The 27,477-nt window shown below is 33.7% G+C and overlaps 1 protein-coding gene across 7 annotated transcripts in view; it reads left to right on the forward strand.

The window, feature by feature from the left end:
* Window positions 1-27,477, forward strand: part of PRDM5 (PR/SET domain 5) — a 221,256-nt gene that overhangs the window by 131,430 nt on the left and 62,349 nt on the right. For all 7 annotated transcript variants that reach the window (XM_012473048.3, XM_012473046.2, XM_064383912.1 and 4 more), the window contains 3 exons: window positions 4,921-5,014; window positions 8,696-8,856; window positions 12,627-12,720. In XM_012473048.3, coding sequence (XP_012328471.2) covers window positions 4,921-5,014; window positions 8,696-8,856; window positions 12,627-12,720 — 349 coding nt within the window. The remainder of the gene's footprint in view (window positions 1-4,920; window positions 5,015-8,695; window positions 8,857-12,626; window positions 12,721-27,477) is intronic.

Genomic DNA, 27,477 nt, shown 5'->3' on the forward strand with positions numbered 1-27,477 from the left:
TGACTTCTTCAATATCTCTCCAGTTTCAATTTATTTTTGTGAGGAGAAGTACTTTTAAAGAAGCCAGTTATAAATTTGACAGTAAAAATTTAATCCACAGACTTTGTAAACATCCAGATGTCATGTATTTTGTGTATCTTTAGCTTTATTGTGTGGCCAGCTGGGACAGTAATGTGCAGACATGCAGCCTGAGTCTTCAATAATAAAACTCCTTCTTTTTTAAAACAATAGTTCTAGCAAACATACGTCTAGAATATATTCTCCAAATTTATTTTACCTTTAGTTGTTTCTTCTAATTTTAAGGTAGTTTTATTAGTTTGCTCATACCTCAGAGAAGAAATACCATTACCAAGAAATACTGTTACTATGTAGTAATATGTATTGTTGATAGTAGCAGAATGTTTAATTGTAAATGATCCTTAATTTCATTTTATTTTCATGGAATTAATATTTGATCTGTGTGGCTAGAAATGTATTAATCTGGTAATTAATGTACATTATGCCAGAAACCTTCTGAAGCATTTTTGGGACATTCTAGTAGGTGTTATAAATAGTTCCACAGATTTTATGTATTTTTTATATCTACAAAAGGTTGGTATATGAAAATACATATTTCATAGTACTTCTTCATGGACTAGTTCATTTGTTACACTGGCAGATGTTGGTGGCATCAGAGACATGAAATACAAAAGGGATGTTCTACAGGACATCCTTAATAGGGTTATTAAGGATCTTTTGATCAATAAATCAGTGAAAAGTTTGGCATTATTTAGAGGTGAAAAATTGAAGGATAAAACACCTTTGAAAAAGCTTCACTTTGTCTGACATTTGTAAATTATATTATAGCTTGGAGACAGAAGTTCTCTATCCACAATATGAAAGCATCTTATTATGCCTTACTTAAATGAAGTGGCTTCTCAATGTCTTCCAGTTGATTGTCATCCCAACCCAGGTGGTGGCACTGGCATCTTTTTTGACAAAAGAATTTATTCATCTGGGTATGCACAGACATCTTACTACTAAAAATATATTATTGACTTTAGGCCAATATCTAGATGTTGTGGCTTTGCTTGAACATAGTTAAAAGGCATTATGCTGTCCCAAGTTCTGTCATGATCAAGCAACTAAGTCATGTTCACAAGTTGTTATATCCTAGATTTGGAAAAAAAGTGAATTAGGGAGGAATATAATATTTTTAGAAGATGGTAGCTATCCTGTGTTCCTACCTGGGTGCTCTAAAAACAAATAATGCTATTTATTGTAGAAAATCCAGGTGTCCAAGAAAGGTATAAAGAAGAAATCAAACATTCTGTCAAATATCACTCTCTTTCCTATAAAAACCCTCCTCAATGTTTTGTAGAATGTCTTCCTAGACTCCATTCTATGTGTGTAGATGTATGTGGCTTAAATGGTATTCTATATGTTATGTTTTGAATTCTGCTTTTGATACCTAAAGTATGATATGCATGACTTTTCATATCTAAGAAGATAAATATGTAAGTATAATATCCACTGCACTTAGTTAACCAGGTTTATATATTTTTATGGACATTTAGGAATTTTTCTTTCATTTGAAGTAAGTAGTTTGTGTAAAAATTTGTCAGATATATTTCTATAAAGGGAATTAGTTAGTCAGGGATGTGCACATTTATCATTTTGGTATATAGAACTACGTTGTTACCCAGAACATTTTTATTCCCAATTACAGTATGTAAGATTGCCTGTTTTTACTCTTTAGTCAACACTGAATGATATCCATCATCTTCATCTTTGGCAATCTGATTAATCACAGATAATATCTTTATTTTTAATTTTTCATTCTTTTATCGTATTCATGGCTTTAAATATTGATACCATATGTAATCTGACTATCCATCTTATACCTTATAATCCAGACTTGAAATATTCAATTACCTCTAATATTAGATATCTCGTAATACTTATTTGAACTTGTCCAAAATTGAACCAATGATGCTTTACTCAAACTAGTTTCTTGCTGCTATTTTGCATATCTGTTAGTGGCTAATCCATCACTGCATTGCCCAGATCACAAATACTGGAGTTGTGCTCACCTCCTCCTTTTTGTGTCTCATGCTTCATATCTAGATCCCTTCTCAAAACCTGTTCACTTCCAGAAGATACTTAGAATTCTACTACTTCTCTTCACATCTGTGACTATCTCCTGCTGTATTGCTGTTGCTTCTCTGCTTTTTTGTTGTCCCCTATGTTTTGTTGTCAACACAGCTTATCATGGCATCCTGTTAAATGTCAGGTGAATTGTGCCCATCATCTGCTCAAAACCTTGCAGAAAATTACATCTCTCTCAGAATAAAAGACCGAATTCCTCCACTGGCCAGCCAGGCCATACATGATTTGCTTCTCCTCCTCTACTTCTCCCGTTCTTCTGACTGTATCTCGCCATTCTCTGCTTCTTTCACATGGCTCCAATCATGCTAGCTTCCATGATGTTTCTTGCCTAGGTCACCCAAATACCTGCCCTTGCTCCCTCACATCCATCAAATCTTCTCTCGTACGTCACCTTCTCAGCTAGAATTTTCTTGACTACCTATTTAAAATAGCTACCGAATACTCTGAAATATTTGCTGTCTTCTTTCTTGCTTTATTTTTCTCCATCACATTTATCCCTTTCTAATATAGTACATACTTTTTCATTTGTTTATTGTCTTTCTCCCTCTGCTACTGTAAAAGCTTTGTGATAGCAAGGACAGTCTTTTTGTTTCATGGCTGTATGCTCAGCATCTAAAATAGGACTCACTAGTGCAGGCATGAAGTACATAGCATAGACCTGGCGCAAAATAAAATGATGAATGAAATTTTAGGAGTGCAGTTTGGAAGGGAGTCCCTTTGTCCATTTTCATCTTTTCTTATTAATATACCATAACTTCTTAGCAACATTACACTTTTGTTTTATGTTGCAGATATTTGCTTTATCATCAAAGATTTTTGCGTTGCAGCTTTAACTGTATTTATTTCTCTCATCTCAATGTATGGTTTTCTACCTTGCTTGGAAAGCCTTTCCTGACTCAAAAGTTATTTAAAAATTTACCCAGAGTTTCTTCTAGTATATTTAAAGTGTTATTCTTCATTTTAAGAAAAATACCTGAATTGATTTGCAGTTTCTCTTACTGTAAAGTGAGTATTAGACCCAACTTTACTTTTTCCTGAATATCTAAACATTTGCCTCAAAGCCATTTGCTAAACTTTCTACTCTTTTCCTACCAATTTTAAATGCCATATTTTTCCTGTAGTAAATGTTCATGTATTTTATATAATACAAGAAACCTATATGTTCTGTATAATTGATCTATGGATTTCCATGCTGTCATTTTCATTTCTGTGGCTAAATAGGGCTAAATAGCACATTGGATTATCTGTAATTTATCCTGACTTTTTTTTTTTGAGACGGAGTCTCACTTTGTCACCAGGCTGGAATGCAGTAGCATGATCTTGGCTCACAACAACGTCCAACTCCCTGATTCAAGCAATTCTCCTGCCTCAGCCTCCCAAATAACTGGGATTACAGGCCTGTGCCACCACACCCAGCTAATTTTTCTATTTTTAGTAGAGATGGAATTCCACCATGTTGGCCAGTATGGTCTCAATCTCCTGACCTTGTGATCTGCCTGCCTTGGCCTCCCAAAATGATGGGATTACAGGCATGAGCCACCGTGCCCAGCCCTATCCTGACTCTTAAATATCTGTTCTTTCCTGCTTTCTCTATATCTTTCACAACTAAAACCAAACGGGAAAATGTCATTCTTACCAACCTTATGCTAATAGGTTATGCCTGTATTTTTAATATTATGTCTACTAAACTAAGAAATATATAAATTAATAGACTCCAAATAAAGTGACTTTTCTTTATATTACTTTTTTTGTTTTTATGTCACATTTATTACAAAAACCTATCCGTTATATGATTTGTTTTATATAATATGAGATCATAATTCAATTTTTGGAATTTTTTATGCATTTATGAGACTTATTCTGACATCTATAGTAGAATAAGATTTTATTTAATGATTTGTGCCAAATGGGTTTATACTGATGTGTAATGTTAAAGAGGTGGAGTGAGCAGCTTTTGCTGTATTGTTTTGGTTTTGGTTTCGAATTTTAGATCTAGTTAGTGGCTTTTCATTGTTCCTTGTTTGTCAGTATATTTTTGTTTCTTATGTGACTGGATGCTTAATATCATTTGGGGGATCTATGCTGTTTGACCTTCACAGATTACTGCAACTTTTTGAACCTTAGTTTTCTCATTTGTAAACTGGAGTCAGTTAATAGTGTTTTATTAATCCAGTTGCTGTTGTAATTAAATGAAATTATTTATGTAAAGTGTTTAGAATAGCATTTGACACAAATTATGTACTTAATGAATGTTGTTAATTAGGGTGAGTTATAACATGAATAAGTGCTCTAGTGTAATTTAGGGGAAAAGCAGCACCTAGGACTAAAAATTATTTGAAGTGATTCAGTGAAGTTGAGAGAAAACGGTGAAATTTCCCTTTTATTAATTTCCTTTATCTATATTGCACATGTTGTACCAGCAGAGTAAAAGCCTGGCCAGTGACAGAGGAGGCTTAGTTTTCAGAGAAAGTAGACACAATTTCACTGCAAAGTAGGCCCTGAGAAATCTCTGTGTGTATTCAGATTAGCAATTTGAGATAATAGGAATAATTTTTTTTTACAATTTATCAAATTAATAATTAATGTGAGCATTTGAAAGTTATTTTTTTTCTCTTGCAAATGCAACATATTTGTCTTTACAATTGTTTGGTGGAAGAATGGCACTAGAAGAAGCAGATATTGTCTACCTTCCCTTCTTTCCTCTTTCGCATCATGAAGGCAAGCTCCACTAGTCCATTGTAATGATTCCTGACTAGTGTCTTTCCTCTGCAGACCCACTCTGAAGAGAGACCATTCCAATGTGAAGAATGTAAAGCTTTGTTCCGGACCCCATTTTCTTTACAGAGACACCTGCTAATACATAACAGTAAGTCGAAATTCAGGCAGTTGAGAATATAAGGAATTATACTTTGTTATTATAACCTTTGAGAATGCAGACATCCCAGAAGAGTGCCTGTAAGTATTTATATAATCTCACTTTAAATGTAAGAACGACCAAAAATTCTGCCTTTCACCTTCTTTCCCTTTATATTTGCTTTAGTTTTCCACAGTAAGATTATTTTATGAGACATTTCATTTTATATAATTTCTTCCCATTATTTAAAGTTTGTATATAAAAGCATTTTCCATATTCAGAAATATATCTTTGAGTTTTGTTTTGAAACATGTTTTTGTTTCCTTTCAAATATAATTAAGAAAACATGTCTGACTCTTTAAATATTCAGATATCTGGCATAGTTTTATTAGCTCACAAACTTTTCAAGTTGAAAAGGATCAGAGTGACTGACACCTTAATTTGAGGGGGGATACAAATATTAAGTCTCAGAAGTACCATGACATACTCAAGATTTCACAGTGCAAGGAGTAGCAAACAGATCCCTTATAGGTGCTTTTCCTACTTACCGCTGCCTCAGGTTTCTTCCTTGGGCAGGCGCAACTATTTTCCTTTGGATTAACTTTTATACAGACACACCATGAGGTGCTTTTTCTACTTGCTACTGCCTCAGATTTCTTATTTTTACAGGGGCATTTTCTTTTTCTTTTGGATTAAGTTTTATATATACACACCATGAAAGTCTAACACCTACACTCAGAGCTCTTTTTACAACACCACAGAATGCCCAGTTACATCACTAAAGGATATCATTTTATTGAGAAGAACATGTTATTTCCAAGCTGAGTTTTAAAGTGGGTTCTCTGTTTAGATACTGAAGTAGCCAGAGACTTACTACAGTAACTGTATCTAAAATTAATGAAAAAATTGTGTAACATGGGTAATATTTACACTTCTTACTTTTAATTAACTTAATCATTAGAAAATCTTCTATACACATGAAGTTCCTACTGCTGCTTAAACTTTTAATATTCCTGAGGAATGAAAAAAACAACTAATTTTGACAGTTGGTTATACAGAGCAGTATCTTGGAGAAATTTTCACTGGTCAAGTGTCTAAAATGAAAAATAATAAAGGTACTAAGATTTCTTAAATATTGAGTGGTAATGATTCTGATGAAATGCAGTCTGCTTCCTGCAAAAAAAGGTAGTGTTATTCTCTCAGGCCATTCTGTGTTCAGCTGATAGCTCTGAAGAACTTATTATCACAATTTACCATTTTTCCTATATATAAAAAAAGAGCTATGTATTCAAAAATAAAATTTGTTGTGCAATTGCAGGAATTTCTGTCCTATTTCATTACCATTTTGATTTAGGAAAATAACTGTTATGAGATGAATGAATGTTAGAATAGAGATTTAGACAAGTAAACCTCATTCATGCTATTAAAATATGGCTAAATTTGACCTGATGCTTGGGAAATTTTGCTTGGGAATGATGAAATTTTATTTCTAATAACACCAATGATTCTTAACAGAAGTAATGTGATATCTTTGCTTTCAGTTTTTTGGTTCTCATTCACTTGAGAAATAGGATTAAAGTGAGTGTGTGTGGACTGTGCTGTGTAGCATGTGTTTAATATGATGTTGATCAGCACATTAATAATAGGCTTTATGAAGCTGCATCATTATATTTGGCCAGGAAAATCTACTTTGATAATTGAGTGAGTAAATGAGTTATTTAAGGGAAACAAAGTTAGACATCAGTTAGTGAAAAGAATGGGAAAACCAGAAATGGCTAACAGAGAGAGTACAAAATACTAGGTCTTGTCTTATACAATATGAAAATTAAAACCCATTTATTTAACTTCAAGATATAAAAGCTGTTATTAGAAACTTATATTAGCTTTCTGGCTCAAAATGTGAAGAATAACTTGTAATACTTTTGGAAATTTTTGCTATTTCCCAATATGCTGAAAACCAAGAGGGAAGTTGCTGGCTAGTTTCCAGGTACTAAGATAGGGAAAAATTCTCATAAATTTAACACAAAGAAATCTGCAATTAAAGTATGAAAGAAGAAAAGTAAGGACTTCCTTGCTATAGCTTGATAAGATTTTGTACAGGGACCAACATTTTTATTCACTTGATAGTTTAATAGGAGCAATCTTGAAGGGTTTTTCTTTTTAATCTTTTTCAGTACCTGAATAGATTTGATATTAACATTAACATTTACAGTCTTATATCAATTGATATTTTCTTATGCTATCACTGATTATACATCTTATGCAAGCAAAATATTTTAATAAAACAAAAAGAATATAAAGCAGTTTACAAGAATAGTACTCTGCAACAGAAATGCACAAATAAACAAAGCTCTCAGAATCCATCTAGTTCATGTGTTGTATGAATGTGACTTTGTTTCAGACATTAAATGCCATCAGACATTAAATGCCAACAGGAATCTAAGAGACTAAGTTAGAGAGCTATAATTCTATTTAGAAAGAGAAAGAGAAGGTAATTTTCCTTTTCCTTTTTTCTTCTTTTTGTCCCTCCCTCCCTTCCTTTCTTCCTTCCTTTCATGTGAAGAAATAATAGTTTCTTCTCAATTCAGTGCTAGTTATGATGGAAGGAATTTAGAAGAGCTTGCTAAAATTAAGATAATCTCTTATTTAAATACAGAAATGTAATTATTCTTAATTTTGCCTTGTAATCTATATGATATGGAAATCCATGCTAATATGATTGTTTTCTAAAAAGGAAAATTATATTCAAATACTAATCTGTCTTGTTTATATAGTCACATACTACATGTGTTTTACACTCATTATTATAAAACATTGTGTTCTAATTGTGCACATATATTGTTGAAATTGTATTTAAAATGGCCACTCAAACTTAGGCCTATGTGTTAAGAAGAACTATAAAAATAGCGTTATGTGAAAGTTAGAAAGTACTATAAGATTTCTATATATAGCTTCTGAGGTTGTTTTCCCCTCAGGCCCAGGCTGGATAATGAGAAAAATGTGAAATAGCCGGGGTGGCTGCTAGTCTTCATCCCCCTATCTCAATTTAACTGCCTCTCTGAAAGACCCCCATCTCTCAAAGCCTTGGAGACTTTTTAGAACTGCCCAAGGGCTGAGTCAGGGAGCTCCCAGTCCAGGTTCCTGAGTCAGTGCTGAGGAAGCAGGGGCATTGCAACCCTTTCCCTCTTCCAGAATGGGAGGCCCTGAGCTCTGATGCACGCTGTCCTGCCCTCAGAGGCATTCTTCCTCAGCTCTCTACCTACAATCCAGTTCTGCCTATTATCTATTTACAGGAGATCATAGGGACAGTGGTGGGATTTGAGGGGACTTTGGGAGGGGCCCAAAGCCTACTCACCTTGCTTGACAGTGGCCTTGTGTCACTGGAGTCTATTTACCTCAAATCCCAGCCCCTGCTGTAGAAGTACATACTTTTAAAAAATGTTCATAGTAACTTTGGACAATTTGCTAATTCAGTCCCCACATTTTCCGGTTGAGAAGATGGAAGATGGAATATGAAAGGACTTTGGCCTGAATTAGCAAATAATGGAACTGGAATTTGTTGTTAAAAATAATATGTTAAATTCTTAGAGCTGTAAAGCCAACATTCTGACAAAAGCAACTAAGTCTGGCATATATGGGAGGAAATTAATAGGCCCTCCTATTGCTTCTGAAATGTTTTTCTTTGTTTCTAAGGTGAGAGGACTTTCAAGTGCCACCACTGCGATGCTACCTTTAAGAGGAAGGATACATTAAATGTTCATGTCCAGGTGGTTCATGAAAGACACAAGAAGTATAGGTGTGAGCTATGTAATAAGGCCTTTGTTACACCTTCAGTGCTTAGAAGTCATAAGAAAGTAAGTGGAAGTCTTCTGTTAGTTTGAATGGTTTGTATATTTAAGCAATATTAGGCATATATGTTAACTATCATGTGATAATTATAAATTAATCTAAGTATTTACTCAGAAAGACAAATGCATGATTTATATCAGCTCTTCAGGAAATGTTCACTTTCTTTATCTTTCAGGATAGACCTATTTTTTTTCCATGAATGAGAACCTGAGTTAGATGTAGACTCTTCATAACCCATAGCTTTGCTGATAGATGGCTTCTAAAAAGTACTCAATGAGCAGGAGCTTATCAATTTTTATATATTTTTGGATTAATATAGGCTATTTCTTTCAAAGAAATATGAGTAGTACCTTAATAATTTTATTTTTCAAAGCAAATTCTTATGTTTATTGGCAATTTAATAGACTGAGCCCTTTTGGGATTGGGATGATCATTGAGCTTTACCTCTCTAGAGCATAGGGAAGTTTCTGGGTATAGAATGGGGACTCAATAAATATTTGATTAATTCAAAATGTTTATATAGTGATTTGGAGATTATATTTTCTTGTGTTAAACTACTTGCCTAATTATCTCAAAGAAATCAAGTTTTTTACTTGTTCAGTAATGTATTTTTAGGTGTATAAGTAAAATAGTAAAATTTGTGTTATAACAAGTACACCTAAAGGTTTTAATGTTGACTCTTTTTTTCTTATTTTGGAGACAGAGTCTTGCTCTATTGCCCAGGCTGTAGTGCAGTGGTGTCATCATAGCTTAGTGTAACCTTGAACTTCTGGGCTCAAGTGATCCTCCTGTCTTAACCTCCTGAGTAGCTGAAACTACAGTCATGTCTTACAATGCCCAGCTAATGTTTTAAAATTTTTGTAGAGACAGAGTCTTGCTATGTTGCCCAGGATGGTCTTGAATTCCTGGGCTCAAGCTATTCTCCTACCTCAGACTCTGAAAATACTAGAATTACAGGCATGAGCCACTGCACTCAGGCGGCATTAACCTTAGAAGTAACGATGAAGTATGGTAGTTTTTTGCTATTAGTATGTGCTACTGAATGACTGTGAGGAAATAACTTCTGCTTCAATATGAATTTAATTTTCATATTTATCCTTAATACAACTGTTTCAAAAGGCTTGAATTGAGTAACTTTCTTTTCCTGTTTCTTTTTAATTTTTATGGGCACATAGTAGGTGTATGTAGTTATATACATGAGATATGTATGTATATATAGTCTGTTTTTTTGAAGCAGAGCCTCACTCTGTCACCCAAGCTGCAGTGCAGTAGTGCCATCTTGGCTCTCTGCAACCTCTGCCTCCTGGCTTCAAGTGATTCTCAAGCCTCAACCTCCCAAGTAGCTGGAATTTTATAGGTGCCTGCCACCACATTTGGCTAATTTTTTGTATTTTTAGTAGAGATAGGGTTTCACCATGCTGACCAGGCTGGTCTCAAACTTCTGACCTCAAGAAATCTGCCCACCTTAGCCTTCCAAAGTGCTTGGATTATAGGCATGAGCCACTATGGCCGGCCTGAGATATTATATTTTGATACAGATATTCAATGTATAATAATCACATGTAGGGTATGTGGGTTCCTGTATTTTGATTGCTGAGTAATAATGATATTATCTGGTTTTAGATCTCTGAATAAAATATAGTCTTTCAACTTTCTTTGCTTGAATTACTTTTCTGCATGAATTTAACACAATTTTTTGTTGTCTTTCAATAAATAAAGGAAAAGTACAGTGAGCTTTCAAGATTTCTTCATTTGTCTTCAATAATAGTCATACAGTATATTTTGTCATGTATTGCTCATTTTAATCTTATACGTTTATCCAGTATTGTTCTTAAAGTGAGCTGTTGCCATACTTTCTTATCCATATTTAAGGTAGTTTAGTATTATAACTTTAATATCTTTTGAAATTATCTAACCAAAATCAGAACCTAATGATACGATATGTTTTTGAGTTAAATGAAAGGAATATTTTAAATTTTTTTCATTAATATAACCCTAATATCCTTTAGTTTGGAACTTCTTCAGTTTGGAATCAATGACAGTCATGTAAATGAACAGTGAAATACAGAGCAGCAAAAGAAATGCTGTGATTTTATAAATATATTACAAATAAATTAGTAATTACATGTTTGGAATAATTCAGTGTTGTAACAATAGATATATATATATAATCTCTAAACAGCCTTACACCAATGAAGAACAAATTACTATATTTTGCCCCTTCTGTCAGGGGATTAAAGGCAGAGAGGTCTGTTATATGTTAAAATGTTATATATTTTACTTTAAATTGAACCATAATGTGGACCAGGGGTGTAAAGGCTTTTACTGAAGTGTAAAGATATATAACTCTTTTGTATAAGAATTTGTAGTAAAAATGGAAAGTTAAGTGGTTGCCAAATACAAAATCCAGGAGATGCTTGTTGTACACAGTGTCCTTGGCTAGCATGGTAGTTGATTCGACTGTGTTTTTCAAACTTGAGTATAACATTAATTGTTTCAAGGAAAAAAATTCAAAAGACCCTGAAATTGACTGAGGTATTTAGTTTATAGCCCTTTAAAAAATTACAAATATGATAGGACATATCCGAATATACCTTTTAATACAAATTGCAAATTTGTAAATTAAATATTAATAAGGCCACAAAATCTATTACATTAATGTTAACAATTTAATATGGAAGATGGACATATTTTGCTATGGTGATGGTTCTTTCATGTTTTCAGGTGATGAGATAATTGTCCCACTCCTTTTCTCTATGACAGCCAGTGTTCTCTTCTGAGAAATGTCATTTTAAAAAACCTTTTTTTATTCTTTTTTCATTAGTCTATGGCAGTTCAAATACTACTTGTCAGTAATTTGCTTTTACACTACTGGGAGCAAGAATTTCAGAACAAGAATTCTAAAAGTAGTCTTAGAATATGTACATGCCTGAAGGAATTGCTTTCACCTCCCCTTTTCCCGAATCTTCTAAGTTTGAGAAACACTGGGACTTGAGAAATAGCTCTGATCCTTCATTTATTGGAATGATCTGTTTTGATGTTGGGAGAAAAACTGGTCTTCTGATGAGGCTGTGAGGCCAGTTTAAAACGCTCCATCTTCCTCCTCTTTTGGGGAGAGATCACTCTTTTCTCTTTGAACTCTCCAGCTTTTATTGTAACTTGCTTTTGACTATACTTATTCACCTTTCCTCATGTGATTGTGCCTAGATTAAAGGCATCTTGAGGACAGAAATATGCTTTCAAATTGACCGCTCAGTTAACACCTGCTGATTTTAAAGGTCAAATCAGATGTATATTCCTTTTTGCATTGCAGTAAAACCAGTCTAGTCAAACAGCATAACACTAGTAACAGATGACTTTATTGAGATTAATTCTGTCCTCAAGTGTTAAATGTACACAAAGAATGTGAAAAATGCTTCAAAGTAAGTGTTTCTTGGCAGCCAGGAAGGGTAGCTATACCCTTATTTTGATTATGTGGTTTTACTAGAATATACCAGTTTTATGTAATTTAATCATTTTCAGTTGGAGCTCTTCGAGGGCTTAAAAAAGTAAACTGCAGAACTATTTTGAAATTAACACTAATACATGATTCTAAGGCATTTTTTGAGCCAATGGGACTATCCATCATAAATTGTTTAAAATCTCATTGTGAAATGAAATCATTTTAATGAAATGTAATCCTAGAAAATAAGGATTTACGATTGTCAGAGGCATTTAATCATCTTTGCCTAACTCTTTGTATTTATTCTTAGTCATTTTATCCCTTTCCATTTAGACACATACAGGAGAAAAGGAGAAAATCTGCCCGTACTGTGGCCAGAAATTTGCCAGCAGTGGTACACTCAGAGTTCATATCCGGAGCCACACAGGTATGGAGACTGTAATTAGACTAGTGATAAAAACCACTTAGAGAAATCACATGCTTCCAAGACAGGAAATATTGTAATAGTACAAATATCTTCCATATTAAGAATTAATCTTGGCTGTTTTCTCTCTCTTAAAGCATTGTAAAATCCAGTTTTTTCATCTAGAAGAATTTACAATAAGTATATTTTCTCAAACTAAGTAAAACATGTAAAGAAGAAATATTTTTAAGGTTTGGTTGTGATATAACTGTGATTAATTTCTATACGATTCTAATGGATGGAATTAGAGTAACAGTTTCACTTTTTATAGATGGTTAAGGGCATCGACTTGATTTATAATCCTTCCTGTAACTCATGTCAAATGTGGCCTTTTTACCTCAGAATGTTGCTTGAATGCTGTAGGATTTTATTGGATACCAGGGTGGATGATGTGAATGTAATATCTGTTATGTCACGGATTGCTTCCTAAAGGGCCCCCTTCTTTTCTTACCACTTCCTGTGTAATTTCTCCAATGAAAGAAAGCTGTGTCCTAGTGAGGGGTGAATGAACAACTAAATATTCTTGAAAGAACCTTGACTGGATTTTACCTATCACGTAGATAAGCCCTTGAAAAAGACTTCAAAGAATACAATTAGTTTTGATAACCAGATGATTTTACATTAGTCTGGAAACTTTTTCCGGTAGCTAGACTCTAATTACATGAAGAACTAGGTGACTGGATTATACCGCTGAAGCTTTGTCTTCAAGGGCCATGGTATTTGGCTTTCTTTATCCTTGTATCCCCAGTGCCTAGCTCAATGTCTAGCCTAATAGCTGTATTGTCAACGGAGAAATGTTAAAGTAGGCCAAAGAATCAATACAGTGAATGTTGGTATTAGTGGATGAAGGGATAACCTTGGAGCATAATTTTTAACTTTCTGACTAAAGCTAAAAGACTTGGCCAGCTTAGTATTTTTATCTTAGAATAGGTACTTAAATACTTTTAAATGAAGCACATAACCAAGAACAGATAGCTGTGGAATAATGGGTGCTCTAAAGAAGGAAAGGAAGGTTTTTCTTAATTAGAAGTCATCTAGAGAAAGTGAGGCTTTCGGAATCCGGTGTTGCAGAAGCAGAGAGCAGCAAAGTGAAAAGTAGAGAGGAGCACATGGGAATGAGCAGCAGAGAGCCACGTTGAGGGCAGGTGTAGTTAAAATTGTGCTAATGGCCGCTGGCACCAAGAACTGATAGCACAGAAGTAAGGAGCTAATGAAGAGGGAACAGAGAGTTCTGAAGTTCCTGGGCAGCCCTGTAATCTAGTGGTGTAATCCTTGATGTCACTGGGCAGCCCTGTTTTATGTGTATTTGTGGCTGTGTGGAGTTAGGATGGGGTAAGGGCAAGGGTGGAATCAACAGCCCTTTACTCTGATATCAGTGATTCTTAGAAGATATCTTTGTGTCAGGCTTAGTTTGCTTAGCAGATTTCATGCTATATTAGAGGGCATGTACATATAATTTGCATATGGGAGGAGGGCAAGTAGGGAATAGGATACGTGTATTATATATACATATCAGAATAGTACATTTATAGTAATGCCCCAAGACATGATGTAATTGTGTTATGTTTGGTATAGTGTGTTTTTAAAAGGCAGGGACTTACACTGTTTAGAATGCATTAAAACATAGGTACCAGCACAGAAAAGATGAACCCAATAAAGTAGAACCCTTGATTATTCAAAATAATTCCATCCTTGAGGATATTGAATGCCTACATTTTGTTTTACTCATAGTACAGCTAGGCAGTGGAGAAGAATAAAGCCCTTACACTAGTAATTGTTAGTAAAATTTTAATTATTATTATCCTCCACAAAATTACAATAATAGGATTTTTATAGTTCCAAAAATACTCCCCGATAAAACTATTAAATATACATCATGCTTTTTGTTGTCTTATGTTCTGTATTATATATAATTTAAAGTGTATTCGAAACTCCACATCATTTTATGTGTCATTTGGTTATTTATTATGCGCATGAGTTTGGGCCAAATATACAGATTCTGGTTTATTAAATGTGGCTTCTGATCAAGAGAACTGGTCATCTAAATTCAGACAGCAGTGCTAAGGCACAATGAACTAACACATACAATTTGATTGATAGATAGGTAAAGAAATTATATATAAATATATGTGTGTGTGTGCATATATATATCTGTGTGTGTGTATATAGAGAGAGAAAGAGGGAGAGAAAGTGCTGTATGTATTTGTACAAAAATTGTATAATTCTAATTGTTTAGCTGTTTACTTATAACTAGATTTTTCTGTTTAAAATAATTACTATACTTTCTCATTTTTTCTCATTTTACAGTTCTTCTTTGGGTTCTTTTGATGTCAAGCCTATGCCCTCAGTGACTCACTGCCTAGTAGTGTGGATGGGGTTGTGTTGTTAGTGGTTAGTGTCTGGCATCTGGGCCTCCATAACAGCCCTGGCACAAATTTGTTTTCCTGCATGGACAAATGATGCTTTTGCTTCTCTTTTATTTGCTTTGTCCTGTTCCTCAAATGATAAGCATCCATTTGCCCTCCTAAGCTACAGCCTGGTTCAGTAATTACATGGTTTTATGCAGTTATTTCACTAGTATGAGAGCAGAGCTCCGAATATTTTGATTCTTTAAATTCAGTGTTTTCTTCTCCCTGTGTTAATTTTCCTTATGAAGTCACCTGGTTTTATATAGCTGTTTCTCAGTGCTAGGTGTAGCAATTTATGAGTGTGCTATCGCATGATAAAGGTGATGGTCATGACCTATTCTTCAGGAAGTATTTAATTATACATTATTTAGCGAGGACACAATGAAGTGGCGAGGACCATGAGTGAAGGCAGGGTAGGGACAGTCAGGAGAGGACAGCTGATGCAGCCTCTGTGGAGCAGTGTTCTTTGGATCACTGATGCTCATGTTGTGGCCTTATCACTCCATACCATTCTTAAAAATAATTGAGGACTTTGGAAAGATTTGTTTATGTGGGTTATATCTATAACTATTTGCCATATTAGAAATAAAAGCTGTTTACCATATTATAAAATGTAAATATATTTACTTGTTAATTTACTAAAAGTAGCAATATCATACCCATGATATGTTAGCATACGTATTTTTATAGAAAACACCTGCATTTGCCAAAATAGGAATCATGTAGTGTGAAAGGAGAAGTTGTTTTACATTTCTGAAAGTCTGTCTGGTTTAAGAGGAGACAGCCGGATTCTCATATCTGTTTCTTCATTCATCCTGCTGCAATATGTTCTTTTGATTGCAGAATTTGAAGAAAATCTGGCCTCACGGATAAGTAATTAGAAAGGGAAAGTATTTTAATAGTTGTCAAATAATTTTGGATGTTATTACAGTGGATGATATTACCTTGGATATTATTACTGCACTAAACCTCAAAAAGGGCTGATGTTTTTAAAGGCTTATTGTTGTATGGAACCTAAAATTATCTCAGCGAGCTTTACTTATTCTGTTACAGTAAAATCAGTTGGTCTGTGTTGCACTAAGAAAGATCTTTTACCCATGCATTATTCTGTAACATCATCATGTTACAGGTAATTTGGAAAATATTGACTCACTAAGTTATGCAGATCTTTTACTTTTTACTTTACAGGATGATATATTAATATCATTGCTGATCTCATTAAATCACCTAAATATTCAGAGGCCTTAAAGCAATTGGTAGCATTCTGAATTTTGCTTGACTGCTATAATTCCTGTATTTAATAAGAATTCCTATCATTTCCTTTTTTCTTTATTTTTTTTTAAATGACAGGCTTCTTTTATTTTCAAAGAACAAGCGTTCACAAAATGTTTAACAGCCATAATTTGTCAGTCATTTTGTTTCATATAAAAATGATGTTTCATGAAAAAAACTGCCAGGTCATCTCACAACTCAATTACTTAAGTGCTTTTCCTTGAGACAATTTTCATATGTCAGTATGCATTACAAGTACTTTCCAAATATCAAAAATTGATTTCCAAATATCAAAGAGATGATACACAAAGGTTATAACTTAATAAAATTAATATGTTTTACTTTATCACGGATATTCTCAAGTGAAATTGGCATTTATTTCTACTGTGAGTTTGTGGCTGTGAAGACTACAGTGACTAGTTATTACAAATTGAGGTCACTAACAGTTACTAGTTTTACTCACCATTACTTTTATACTATTAGTGTAAATGTCAGCATGGTGAAAAAGACAAATAATGTAATAGTAATATTATGAAAGTAGTTTTGACCTTGCAGACCTTGTAAAAGAGTCTTGGGGATTCCCAGGAGCACTCAGGCCATGTTTGGGAAACAAATACTCTTGAAGGGCCCTGGCCAATGATAAATACCTAGGAAAATGCAGTTTGTGTGAAATATGTGTTGGCCCGTGTGAATAAGAGCCCAGCTGACAGGCCATTCTGTTTAACTGGGGCCATTTCTCTCACTTGATTTCTCAGACTGGTATTGCTTCCAACTGTTGCTGTGGCATTCTTGATAATAAATTTTCAAGCTTTTGCCACTGCTGCTGCTGCTGCTGAAACATGTTAATGTCCATTGGCATTGCCTTTGCTGCAAAAGTCAGTTGATGAGTAGGTTTGCCAACTTTGACTCTACTTTTGCATAGGAACTGTTCACTGTTGGGTTGATATTATTATGTTTATGACTGGAAATAGAAAAACATTAAGCCTTTCTAAATTTGGGCTTACTTGTAGATATATTACAGAACTTAACTCTAAAACTTGCCTGCAGATAGCAAAAGATAGAAATTTGATAAAAGATTATCCTATCAGTAAGGTTTTTGCTGATATTTGAAATTATATAGTCAGGATCCAGGGTTCTCATGAGATTAAATAACTTTCCCACCTAGAGGGTTGCCCTGCTTAGTAGAAACAGATCTCAATGTTTCCTGTTATGCCCTCATCTGCTATGAGTCAGTCTTGCGTAACAGAAAGAGCAGGAACTTTGGGATAGCTGACTTGAGTCCAAATCCTAGCCCTTGCTACTAAGCAATCATACATTTTTTAGCCAATTTCTTAATCTCTTTAAATCCCATAGTACATTTTTTCATGAAGAATAAATGAAATCATGAATATAAAATACTTAGTGCTAGTTTATAGATGGCCAGTACATTGTCATTAAGTATAGTTTCTAAAATTCTTGTATAATATTGCTCCTTGTTAAGACTACTTTTCCAAAGTTAAATGAATTGTGTTTATTAACATGCAGTGGCAAGCCTTTTACTGAATGATATAACCTCTTATATTATTTTCTACTTTTCTTCTTAGGTTTTCTTACAGGACATCATACTGAGGATTTTCATTTTTAATACCTTTCCCTTTTATTTCTTCCAACTTTATCAAGATCTTAAATTGTTGAACATGCTGAATTTTTCATAACTAACTTTTGTAGGTATAATCTTGGTTGACTATTGATAAGGAATTAATTTAATATCATCGCGTTTGCCATAATTATAATCATGGGATTTTCTTAATATATTAATTTGGGGAAAATGCATTTCAGATGGATATGTTCCTGATTAAGACTTTTTTTTTTTAAGTCTAAGCCTTCTTTTTAATACACGTTTAAAGGATAACTCAGTTGAAAAAATGTTTTTGGTGTTATTTAAAATTCTGACCTGTGTATATCCTACCAGTTTCTTCCTTGAAATTAAACCCTTGTAACCTCCAAAATACTCTTGATAAATTGTTTGCCTTGCCATATAAAAACTTGTCTTTGGCTTTTAATATTTGTACTGCCTTCTTTATTAGGCATAAGTCCAAAGTATGGTTGATTCCTAAGTCTGAAAAGAGGTTACGGGCAATAATGCTTGTTTTGTAAAAATAATATTGTTCTTTTCCTTGAAAAATTGTTTATAATGGCAAATTTGGAAAAGATCCTACAAATTTAACATGGAAAGAACTCGTAATTTATGGTATATCCATTTAGTAGTAGAATTATATAGGTAGAATTATATATTATATAGGTAATAAAAGTGATATGGATATATACTAATTAACATGAAAAGAAATGAGAAAGATAAGTAACAAAAAGAGAAGGATGTATTTTTGTAAGAATAAAGTATTTGTATTAAAAAAACTGAAAGGTTACTATATTATTAACTGCTTTTATTTTTGTATGTTGTAAATATGGTTAGTTTTAATTTTATGATTTTCTGTTTTCTAATTTTTATAATTTTTCTTGTATAATACAAATATTTAGAGTGTATATCATGATTGTGCAGGTAACTGTTATAAGATTTGTGCTAAAATATTTAGGTGTGAAACTTCTCTGCATCATATTCTCAAATGGACCAGGAATAAGAAGTGCATATAAAAATACATGTTAAAAAAGAGAAGTGAGAAGGAGAAAGCAAATTTGGTCAAAAATTAAGAAATGTTAAACCTAAGTGAATGTATACAGTGTTCACTGCACTATTCTTTCAATATTTCCTTATGTTTGAAATTTTCATATTTAAAAATAAATAGGGATGTTTTATTCCAATGAGAACAACTGTGTAGATGCAGCTGCCACCTAAGTGGAGCAGAGAATTGTTCCCTCAACATCCAGCTTCGTAGCTCAAGTCTTGTGCACATCTCCTCCAGTGGCTGATTCTTTCAATAGGAAGACTTCTGTTTCTTAAATATAAATAGATGTTTTGTTGTTTTGTTTTTGTTTGCTTACACTATACTGCTTAGAGAAAACTCAGTCTTCTGAAGAAGCTGAATGTTATTATTTCATGCTTCATCCTTCTTGAGGATGCTAAATTCAACCCCTTGAAAAATGAATCCCATGAAATTTGCTATTTTTGTGGGTTTAGCAGATATTTTATTTGAAATGCACTGGAAAGTATTCGTAAGCCTTACCACAAGTTTAAATAATTGATAAGGCTCACTGGGTCATTTTATTATCCTACTTAAAATCTTTCAGTGGCTTCCCCTTGCCTGGAACAAAATGAATGCCCTAGTTTTTTCTCACGAGACTTACCAACTCACTGGTTTACATTCCAGGCTGCTTACTGACCTTCTTTCACTTTTCTCAAGTCTCCAATTACGTGTTACTTTCTCCTTGACTTGTTCCCTGACCTGTCCCCTACCCCTGCCTTATTAGGTTGGCACCTCCATGCTCCTTTTGATTGCCTGGACCTGTGGCCGTCTTCAGTAGTCTGTGGGTTCTCAGCTGTCTTAGGGCCATGTGCGTAACTGATACCTTACTTTTTACCATTCAGTCCACTGCCTGACTTAGAGAAAGAACTTGTGAATACTTGTGCAATAGGTAAAATAACTTACAAGTGGGTTGCAGTATCTGTGAGATAATAAAAATGACACATGGCTTCAGAGTGAGAAGTTCCAGATTTGAATACAAGTTTAGTTGACCATAAAATCATTTTTCATATACAACCTACAAAAATCTGTTGCATTCATTTCAAGAAGTAAGCAAATGCTAAACTCCCCAATCTATGAGCTGGACCCACCCACATTTTCTTTCCTTTCCATTTTTTATCACGTTGCTTTGTCATGTAATTGGTGGGAAAACAAACTGTATAACAAATGATCATTAATAACATAGTTCAAGATCTAGCTCACCAGTGCCCATAAAGTTACAATGCTTAAATGAGGGAATAAAGAATAATATGTGGTCAACCAGCACCAAACTTACTGTTTGATTTCAGCTTGGAGTTTCCTAGTTTTTAAAGTTTCTCATTAGAAAGAAAGTAGAGGAAATTGGTTCTGACAAATGCCCTGTTTTGTTTGACAAGGGTGAGTCTGTACTACTGGAGCTGGAATAATTACAAATAATTGTGTAGTACATTATAGCCTTTTGCAGTTGTGTAGCAAATCTCATCTAGTAGAGATCTGGGGCCTCTTATGGTTTATTATATATAAATACCTCTTTCCAACTATATTATACAGTACTTTGCTTATCAGTTTCCATGACTAGCTTCTAAGCTGAAGGACAGGGCGCATCAGACTCACCTCTTTAATCTTTAAACTTGTTGAAAGAGGACATCTCTCTCAAATACAGTATCAAAATTAATCCTTTCTTAGCCATTGAAAGGATTCAACCATTTCTGGGACCATTCTCATTTTCTAGATGAAGAAGCTCAGATTCAGAGAAGCAAATGACCTGTGTACTATCAAGGTAATAAAACCTAAGTCTTTTGACTTCAAATTCTGTTTTATCCCTCTTTTTTTTTTATTTATAGCTATTATAATTACCACAAGAATTACAAAAATGCTATAAGTTCCCCAGTATAAAAGATATGGAAATAAATTATAAAAGTCTTACATCATTTCAGTACTATGAAAGTTTTATGCTTTAGGGCCAAATGATGCTTTTGTTTATTGATTGATCTTTTCACATTGTTTTAATCTGTTCTCACCCTTCTAATAAAGACATACCCAAGACTGGGTAACTTGTAGAGGAAAGAGGTTTAATGGACTCACAGTTCCATATGGCTAGGGAGACCTCACAATCCTGGCAGAATGCAAAGGAGGAGCAAAGTCACAGTTTACATGGTGGCAGGCAAGAGAGCATATGCAGTGGAACTCCCCTTTATAAAACCATCAGATTTTGTGAGACTTATTCACTATCATGAGAACAGCATGGGAAACATTGCCTCCATGATTCAGTTATTTCCCACTGGGTTCCGCCCATGACAGGTGGGAATTATGGGAGCTACAGTTTGAGATTTGAGTGGGGATACAGCCAAACCATATGACACATTCACATGTTCATTTTCTCCTAGTCATCTTTATAGTGGGTAGTAATGTACAGAGAAAATAAAGATTTAATTTAGATTTACTAAATTTTCCTCTTTTTATTTCCAGGAAATGGTTACTAATTGGCAGTTGGACCTTTGAATATACTGCAATGTGATGAGATTTTTACGAAGTTAGTCTGTTAATCCCATACCACTATGCCTGAAGGTGTCAATTTAATTTTGTTTTCACAGTATTCAAACTGTCTATCAATAATTTGGGAAATCAAATCTCTTTTTTATGGTATCAAATAACACTCAGTTTTATGAAGAAGAGATAAGACTCCAGTTTGTGGTTTTTCCTTCCAATTTGCTAATTGGCATTTTTCAACATTTCCTGTCCAGTACAGTGACAGTATTGTTTTATGGAGCATTAAAGGCAGTGTCCTTCATACATATTAATTTTTTTAAAACAAGTATTTTTGTTAATTGGCTAATGACTAATGGTCATTCTACAAGACAGTGATAAATTAGCTATTGGATTACTACCTGTTAGTTCTGGGACCAATTTTAGTATTTGTGTTTCCATTTTTTGTTAATAGTGTCTAAAATTTTAAAAATCCTCCAATTCCTTCATGTTGTGATGGATTTTATCCTTCACTACCTTAAATAACCAACCAGCTGTATCCTTGCTTCCCCTTGCATCCTTGTTCCCATCGCCACCGTTCTGTAGTCTGACAAGACTTCGTTTTTTTCCATTAACTTTGAAAATGTTATTTTTCATACATCTTTTATCCACCCTCTAAAGTCCATTTATTCTTCACAGTTTGGTAATTAGAATGAGAATGTGGCAAGTATGCACAAGGCATTTGCTTTTTTAGAATAAAAAAAGAATATTCTTGACTTTAGAAAGGAATTTCGGGAGTCTAGTTCAAGCCTCTTATTTGAACTAATGCCCAGTAAAGTGCAATCATTTGCCTAAGGTCATAGAACTTGCATGTGGTTCAGCTAGAGCTAAACTGAGGCTTAAACCTTTTTCCAATATATCACATTGCTGATATTTTTATTTCTTATTCTTTGACATACCCCCAACCCCTGCTGTTACCCTTAAACATACCATAGAACTACATACATTCCTTTCATCATGTTTGACAATATTTTCTTGTTGATTTATCAACCAGTTGAAGACAACCTTAACTTAGAAACTTCAAGGTCTATAGTTTGTTACCTATGGTCTAATTGAGAACTTAACTCCAGCTATGGAGAAATTTTCCTACCATAAAATTTGTATTAGCAGTACTTTGTTATTTAATGTCAGCTTTACATCCAGAGTATTGATTCTGGGATCAGATTATGGGCTTCAAACTCCATTCTATTTATTTCCTTCTTGCATGAACATTAATGAGTTGGTTAATTTCCTTGAAACTTAGTTTTCTCATCTCTGATCAATGGAATAATAATAGTCCCAACTTCATGGTGTTGTTTTGAGGAAGAAATGAAGATATAAAATAACTTTACATAGTGCCTGCGTGATGTAAGCATGTGATACTGTGAACTGTTGCTGCTCATGTTGCTGATGTGTTTATTTCTGTATTTAATCCAGGTATTCATACTCCCTCAATACATCGTGTGACCCTCTATTCCCAGCATCATTATGCTTATCTTTTCACCTTAGCTGCAGAATGTAGATCATCTATAGGATATAGATGAGGGTTTGCTGTCAAACAGGGCTGGTTTGGGGTGAGTGAATGTGCATGTACAGTGTGTTGCTGTCATCTTCATTGAAGGGAAATGTTCAGGACTGTGCCTGGCGGGTGGCTCTGTAATTTATCATCTGGCTTCCAATGCTGGAACGACAGAGATGGCACTCTGTGGGTCAGCTGAAATAGTAGAGCACAGTCTCCTGTTGGTTTATAGCTTCTTAGGGTCAGTGAGAGCTGAGGTTAATTCAGCAAGGGAATCCACGGACTGTGACGTGAATTCCATCAGTTGTTCATAAATTATGAAAGAAATTCTAGGAACTGCTTTTGGGTTTTTAAAGCTCTGGGCCAGAAGGTTAATTACTTGCCTACAGTTCCAACCAGCTTTCCGTGTTAATAGATACCAGCTGTGTAGGTCCTTCTGTTCTAGGCTTGCTTGCACATTGTTATTTGAATATAGTAATAAATCACTGTCTTAGAAAATATGTAATTTTTTGGATAAATACCTGTGATCAGCTTAGAAATAAAGAATTGGTATTTATTTGATTCTATTTGGATTTTAGCCACTGTTTTTCTTTCTTCTTGAATGCTTTTTAAAGGAAATAATTTGTTTCTGTTAGAATATTTGTTCAACATTATAAAAACAGTAGTTCTAAATAATGATAAGTATAGAACAATAATGAAAATTATTAATAAAAAATAGATGATTAATGAATTATAAGCACAAATGAAAATTTAAACATTTTAAAACAAAATTTTAACACATTTTTAATAAGAATTAGAGGATCTCCATATGTTGAGAGGGAACTTATTTTGCTATATTTATTTTCTAAGTGTCTCATTACTACCATTAAACCAAATCAAATGTTCTCTTACCTGCAGATAATCTAAGAGTTAACAGAAACATTTAGTGTAGAACTGACATAGAAATAAATGATTGCCTTAGCATCACTCTTTAAAAGCTTCAGGTTTTCCCCAGGAAATATTTGAGTGGAATTTCCTTGTTCATAAGCAATGTCTTGAACTGCAAGTCTTTGGATGTCTCAGTGTTATGTTGACACTTTAAATAATTTCTGATTCACAACCACATCAGCGGAATGTACCCTTTCTTCCACTGTATTTTTTCTTTTTTTCTATACTCAGCTCCTTCTCAGTTGAGTTTGGGTTAATGACAAGCACGTATAACAACTTAAGACATTCATTTTGGCTTTCATTAGTAGTATGATTATCCATTTTTTCTTTTTTCAAAAACATCAAAGGCCCTACTTTTTTAATGTAAAAATTATAGTGCTGAGTCAAAGTTTGTTATAGGTTGGATTAAGGGGCACAGCGTGAAGAGTGAGGGAGTGACAGACATTTGTCCTAGAATATAATGCTATGAACAGTAACCAAATGAATCAATAATATAGTCACAGAGACTAATAAGATAGATTATTTAAAATATGCCTTCATTTACATAGTTCATATTTGTATCATTTCTTCATTTTTCTGATATACTAGAATCCTCAAAAATGATCATAGCCTAGTCATCAATTTACATCAACTGTTTGAACAGCTTTATCTACTGGTAAATTATTAGATAATGTTAGTACCATACCCCTATTAGACTTGGATCACCAACATTTTTCTTTAGGAAAGTAAAAGATTTGATTACCTCTAATTTATGCTTTCTTCTGCCATGGCTACCATTTTTCCACCAAGAACAACTCTCTCTCTTGTTTTTTTGCAACTCGGCCTTATCCTTCTAGGCTGTGGAAGGTTTTATATCTTCTCTAGTTTTATGGGAGAGAGAATAATTTTATGGGTTTCTTACTCAAAGTTACATACTCTTGATACTTCCTTGCTGGCACAATTTATAGGAAACTCCTCTGTGTGCAGGAACCTAAGGTTTAACTGCTTAGTTACTCCATAACCACTGTCCACCAACTATACACATAAATATTGAGTTAAATAAAAGTTTGGTAGAAATTCCTAAAAATAGAAAAAACTACTGGGTGAAATGATTAATAATTTTCTCACCAAATTCTGACTCCCTAACAACAAAACCAGATTAATGATTAAGAACACTCGTTTCTTGACTTAAATTGTTCCTTACCATAACAGTGTGGAACACTCACGGAAGAGTTTTTGTTTGTGGATCAGAACCTTGAAAACTTGACCAGTGTCTGGATTGTTCAGATCTTTCTGCTGTTTGTGGAACAGTCCCCTTGGCTTTTGCCAGCCCTCACATCAAGACCCTTTATTGTCGTCTTGTTTCCTTAGACGAGTCACATGTAATGGGGGCACCTGCTTGGGTGAAGCAAGAGCATCCTGAGTAGGGGATCTTTTACTTTCTCTTCATTAACTTGTCTCTTTTTGTTCTGCATCTCATATTCTTATTTTTTTTTCTTTTTCATCAGTAAAAATCACTTTTTGGTTGGCTCTCAACACATCCAGCCAATCTGGCTTTTTATGATTTCAGACTGAAAAGTTTGTGAGCACATGGCTCTCCCTTTTTTTCCCTTCCTCCCAATGAACCTCATGTCTTTCAATTTGACATCTCTTCAGAAATGAAGGAGGGATACTGTGACTGTAAGATTCTTAAGGAAAATTAATGCATCCTTTAAAGAAATAGATTTTGAAAAACAGACTCCATTTTTTTTTTGAATCAGATGATAAAAGTTTTTTGAAAAGTAAAGGTCTTCTTACTTGATTTTTACATTTTATTGCCCACTTTCTTATAACTGTAAACTCTTTTAAGCTTTTAAAAGTAGAATATCTCTCAATATTCAAGGAGTAAATGTCAAGTTCAAGTTTTTGTTGTCCTTCTTTCAAAGATGGTGTCCTTGGGTTTAACTTGTTTAGGTTAATTGAGATTCCTCAGAATTTGATTAATGGGAGCATTCCAACAGTAACAAGGTGAGGTTTGGTAAGGTCGGTGGGGTTTCATGGCTTTTTGCTGCAGGGAGAAAAAAGTATTTCAGTTCACAGAAAGGTGCCAAGAATGAACTTGAGCTACTCCTATTTGTCAGTGTACCATTTCACTTCTCTCTATGGTGTACTTCTAATTTATTAGATACTTCATAAATTGAAGGGATTGGAATGGTGAGGTTGGAAAACTAATTGGGTGGTGCTTTCACAATTGCATTTTTGGTTTAATTTTCATTTAGGATGATTCAGTTTGCTGTTTTGTAACCATTTCCTAGCCTACAAAAGCAAAATAAGCCAGTCCCCTGATAGTCATGGAAAAAAATGTAAAGTTCTTCTAAAGAATTCCCATATAATACATATATTTTAAAGTTCAAACATGTGGAACAATCTCAGAGTATTTTTCATGAAACATACATTTTTGAGGTTTGCTTTTTCACTTGAAAGTGTTGCCATCTCTAAAACTGATTTTTGTTAGAAAACTCAAAGTAAGAAGTAAAAGCTATGACTCTAAAATCTTTAAACATTATTTAATTTTGATTCATTGAAAATAAATGTGTATGACTTTATTCCATTTTAAATTACATTTTCTGTGTGTACATATTTTCACATTTTCAAGGAATTATGAGTTCTTTGAAATGTACATCAGTTTTCAAAATAGACTAAATGACAAAAGTTAGTTATTAAAGTGCTTTTTGAAAATGGTCTATTTTTATATTAATCCAGATAATTAAACATGTATATTATCTATTTAGCTTTGCTGCTTGTTTATAAAATGTTTCAAAGCATAGGGCACATTGGATGTACACTCTTTAAAAAAAATTGTGGTAAAATATACATGACACATAATTTATCATCTTCACAATTTTACACTTTTTAATCTTTAAGTTTGATCATAATCATTATTAACATATTCAATGTATTTAGTAACATGAACAAAAATTTGATTTCTGTGGCTTCTGCTGGAGTGATCAGGTTCACTTCTTAAATTCACGGTATAATTTAAGAATATAAAGATTGAAGTAATTCACAGGGTTTTTCTTTATTAATTTCATGTATTGTAAACATAGATTTTTCTAAAGGATTTGTGTCAAGATGTTGGATATTGAGGTGGTTACATAGCAGTAGATGGATATTCAGTGATTTAGTGGCTTTAGGATCTTTTTATCATCAAGATTCATGTTATCCTAAGCTACCTTCACAAATTTTCTTAAGATGGTGTTTTAATATCAGTATGTTAATCCTTTGGTGGGGGCTAGAATTCTTCAGATGTCTTTAATTAAAATTATATTCCATAAAACAATGGTAACATCTATAAATTTTAATCTGAAAGGCATATGTTAAACTAGGATCTGATTTTGTCCTATTGCTTTTAGTCATACTTGCTAGTGGGTGGTTGCCGTCATAATACATTTTCTTTGTCAAAGGCTCAAGGTAG

The sequence above is a fragment of the Aotus nancymaae genome, unplaced genomic scaffold (assembly GCF_030222135.1).
Source record: "Aotus nancymaae isolate 86718 unplaced genomic scaffold, 86718_ANA_hifiasm-v0.15.2.pri h1tg000033l, whole genome shotgun sequence".
Taxonomy (NCBI): domain Eukaryota; kingdom Metazoa; phylum Chordata; class Mammalia; order Primates; family Aotidae; genus Aotus; species Aotus nancymaae.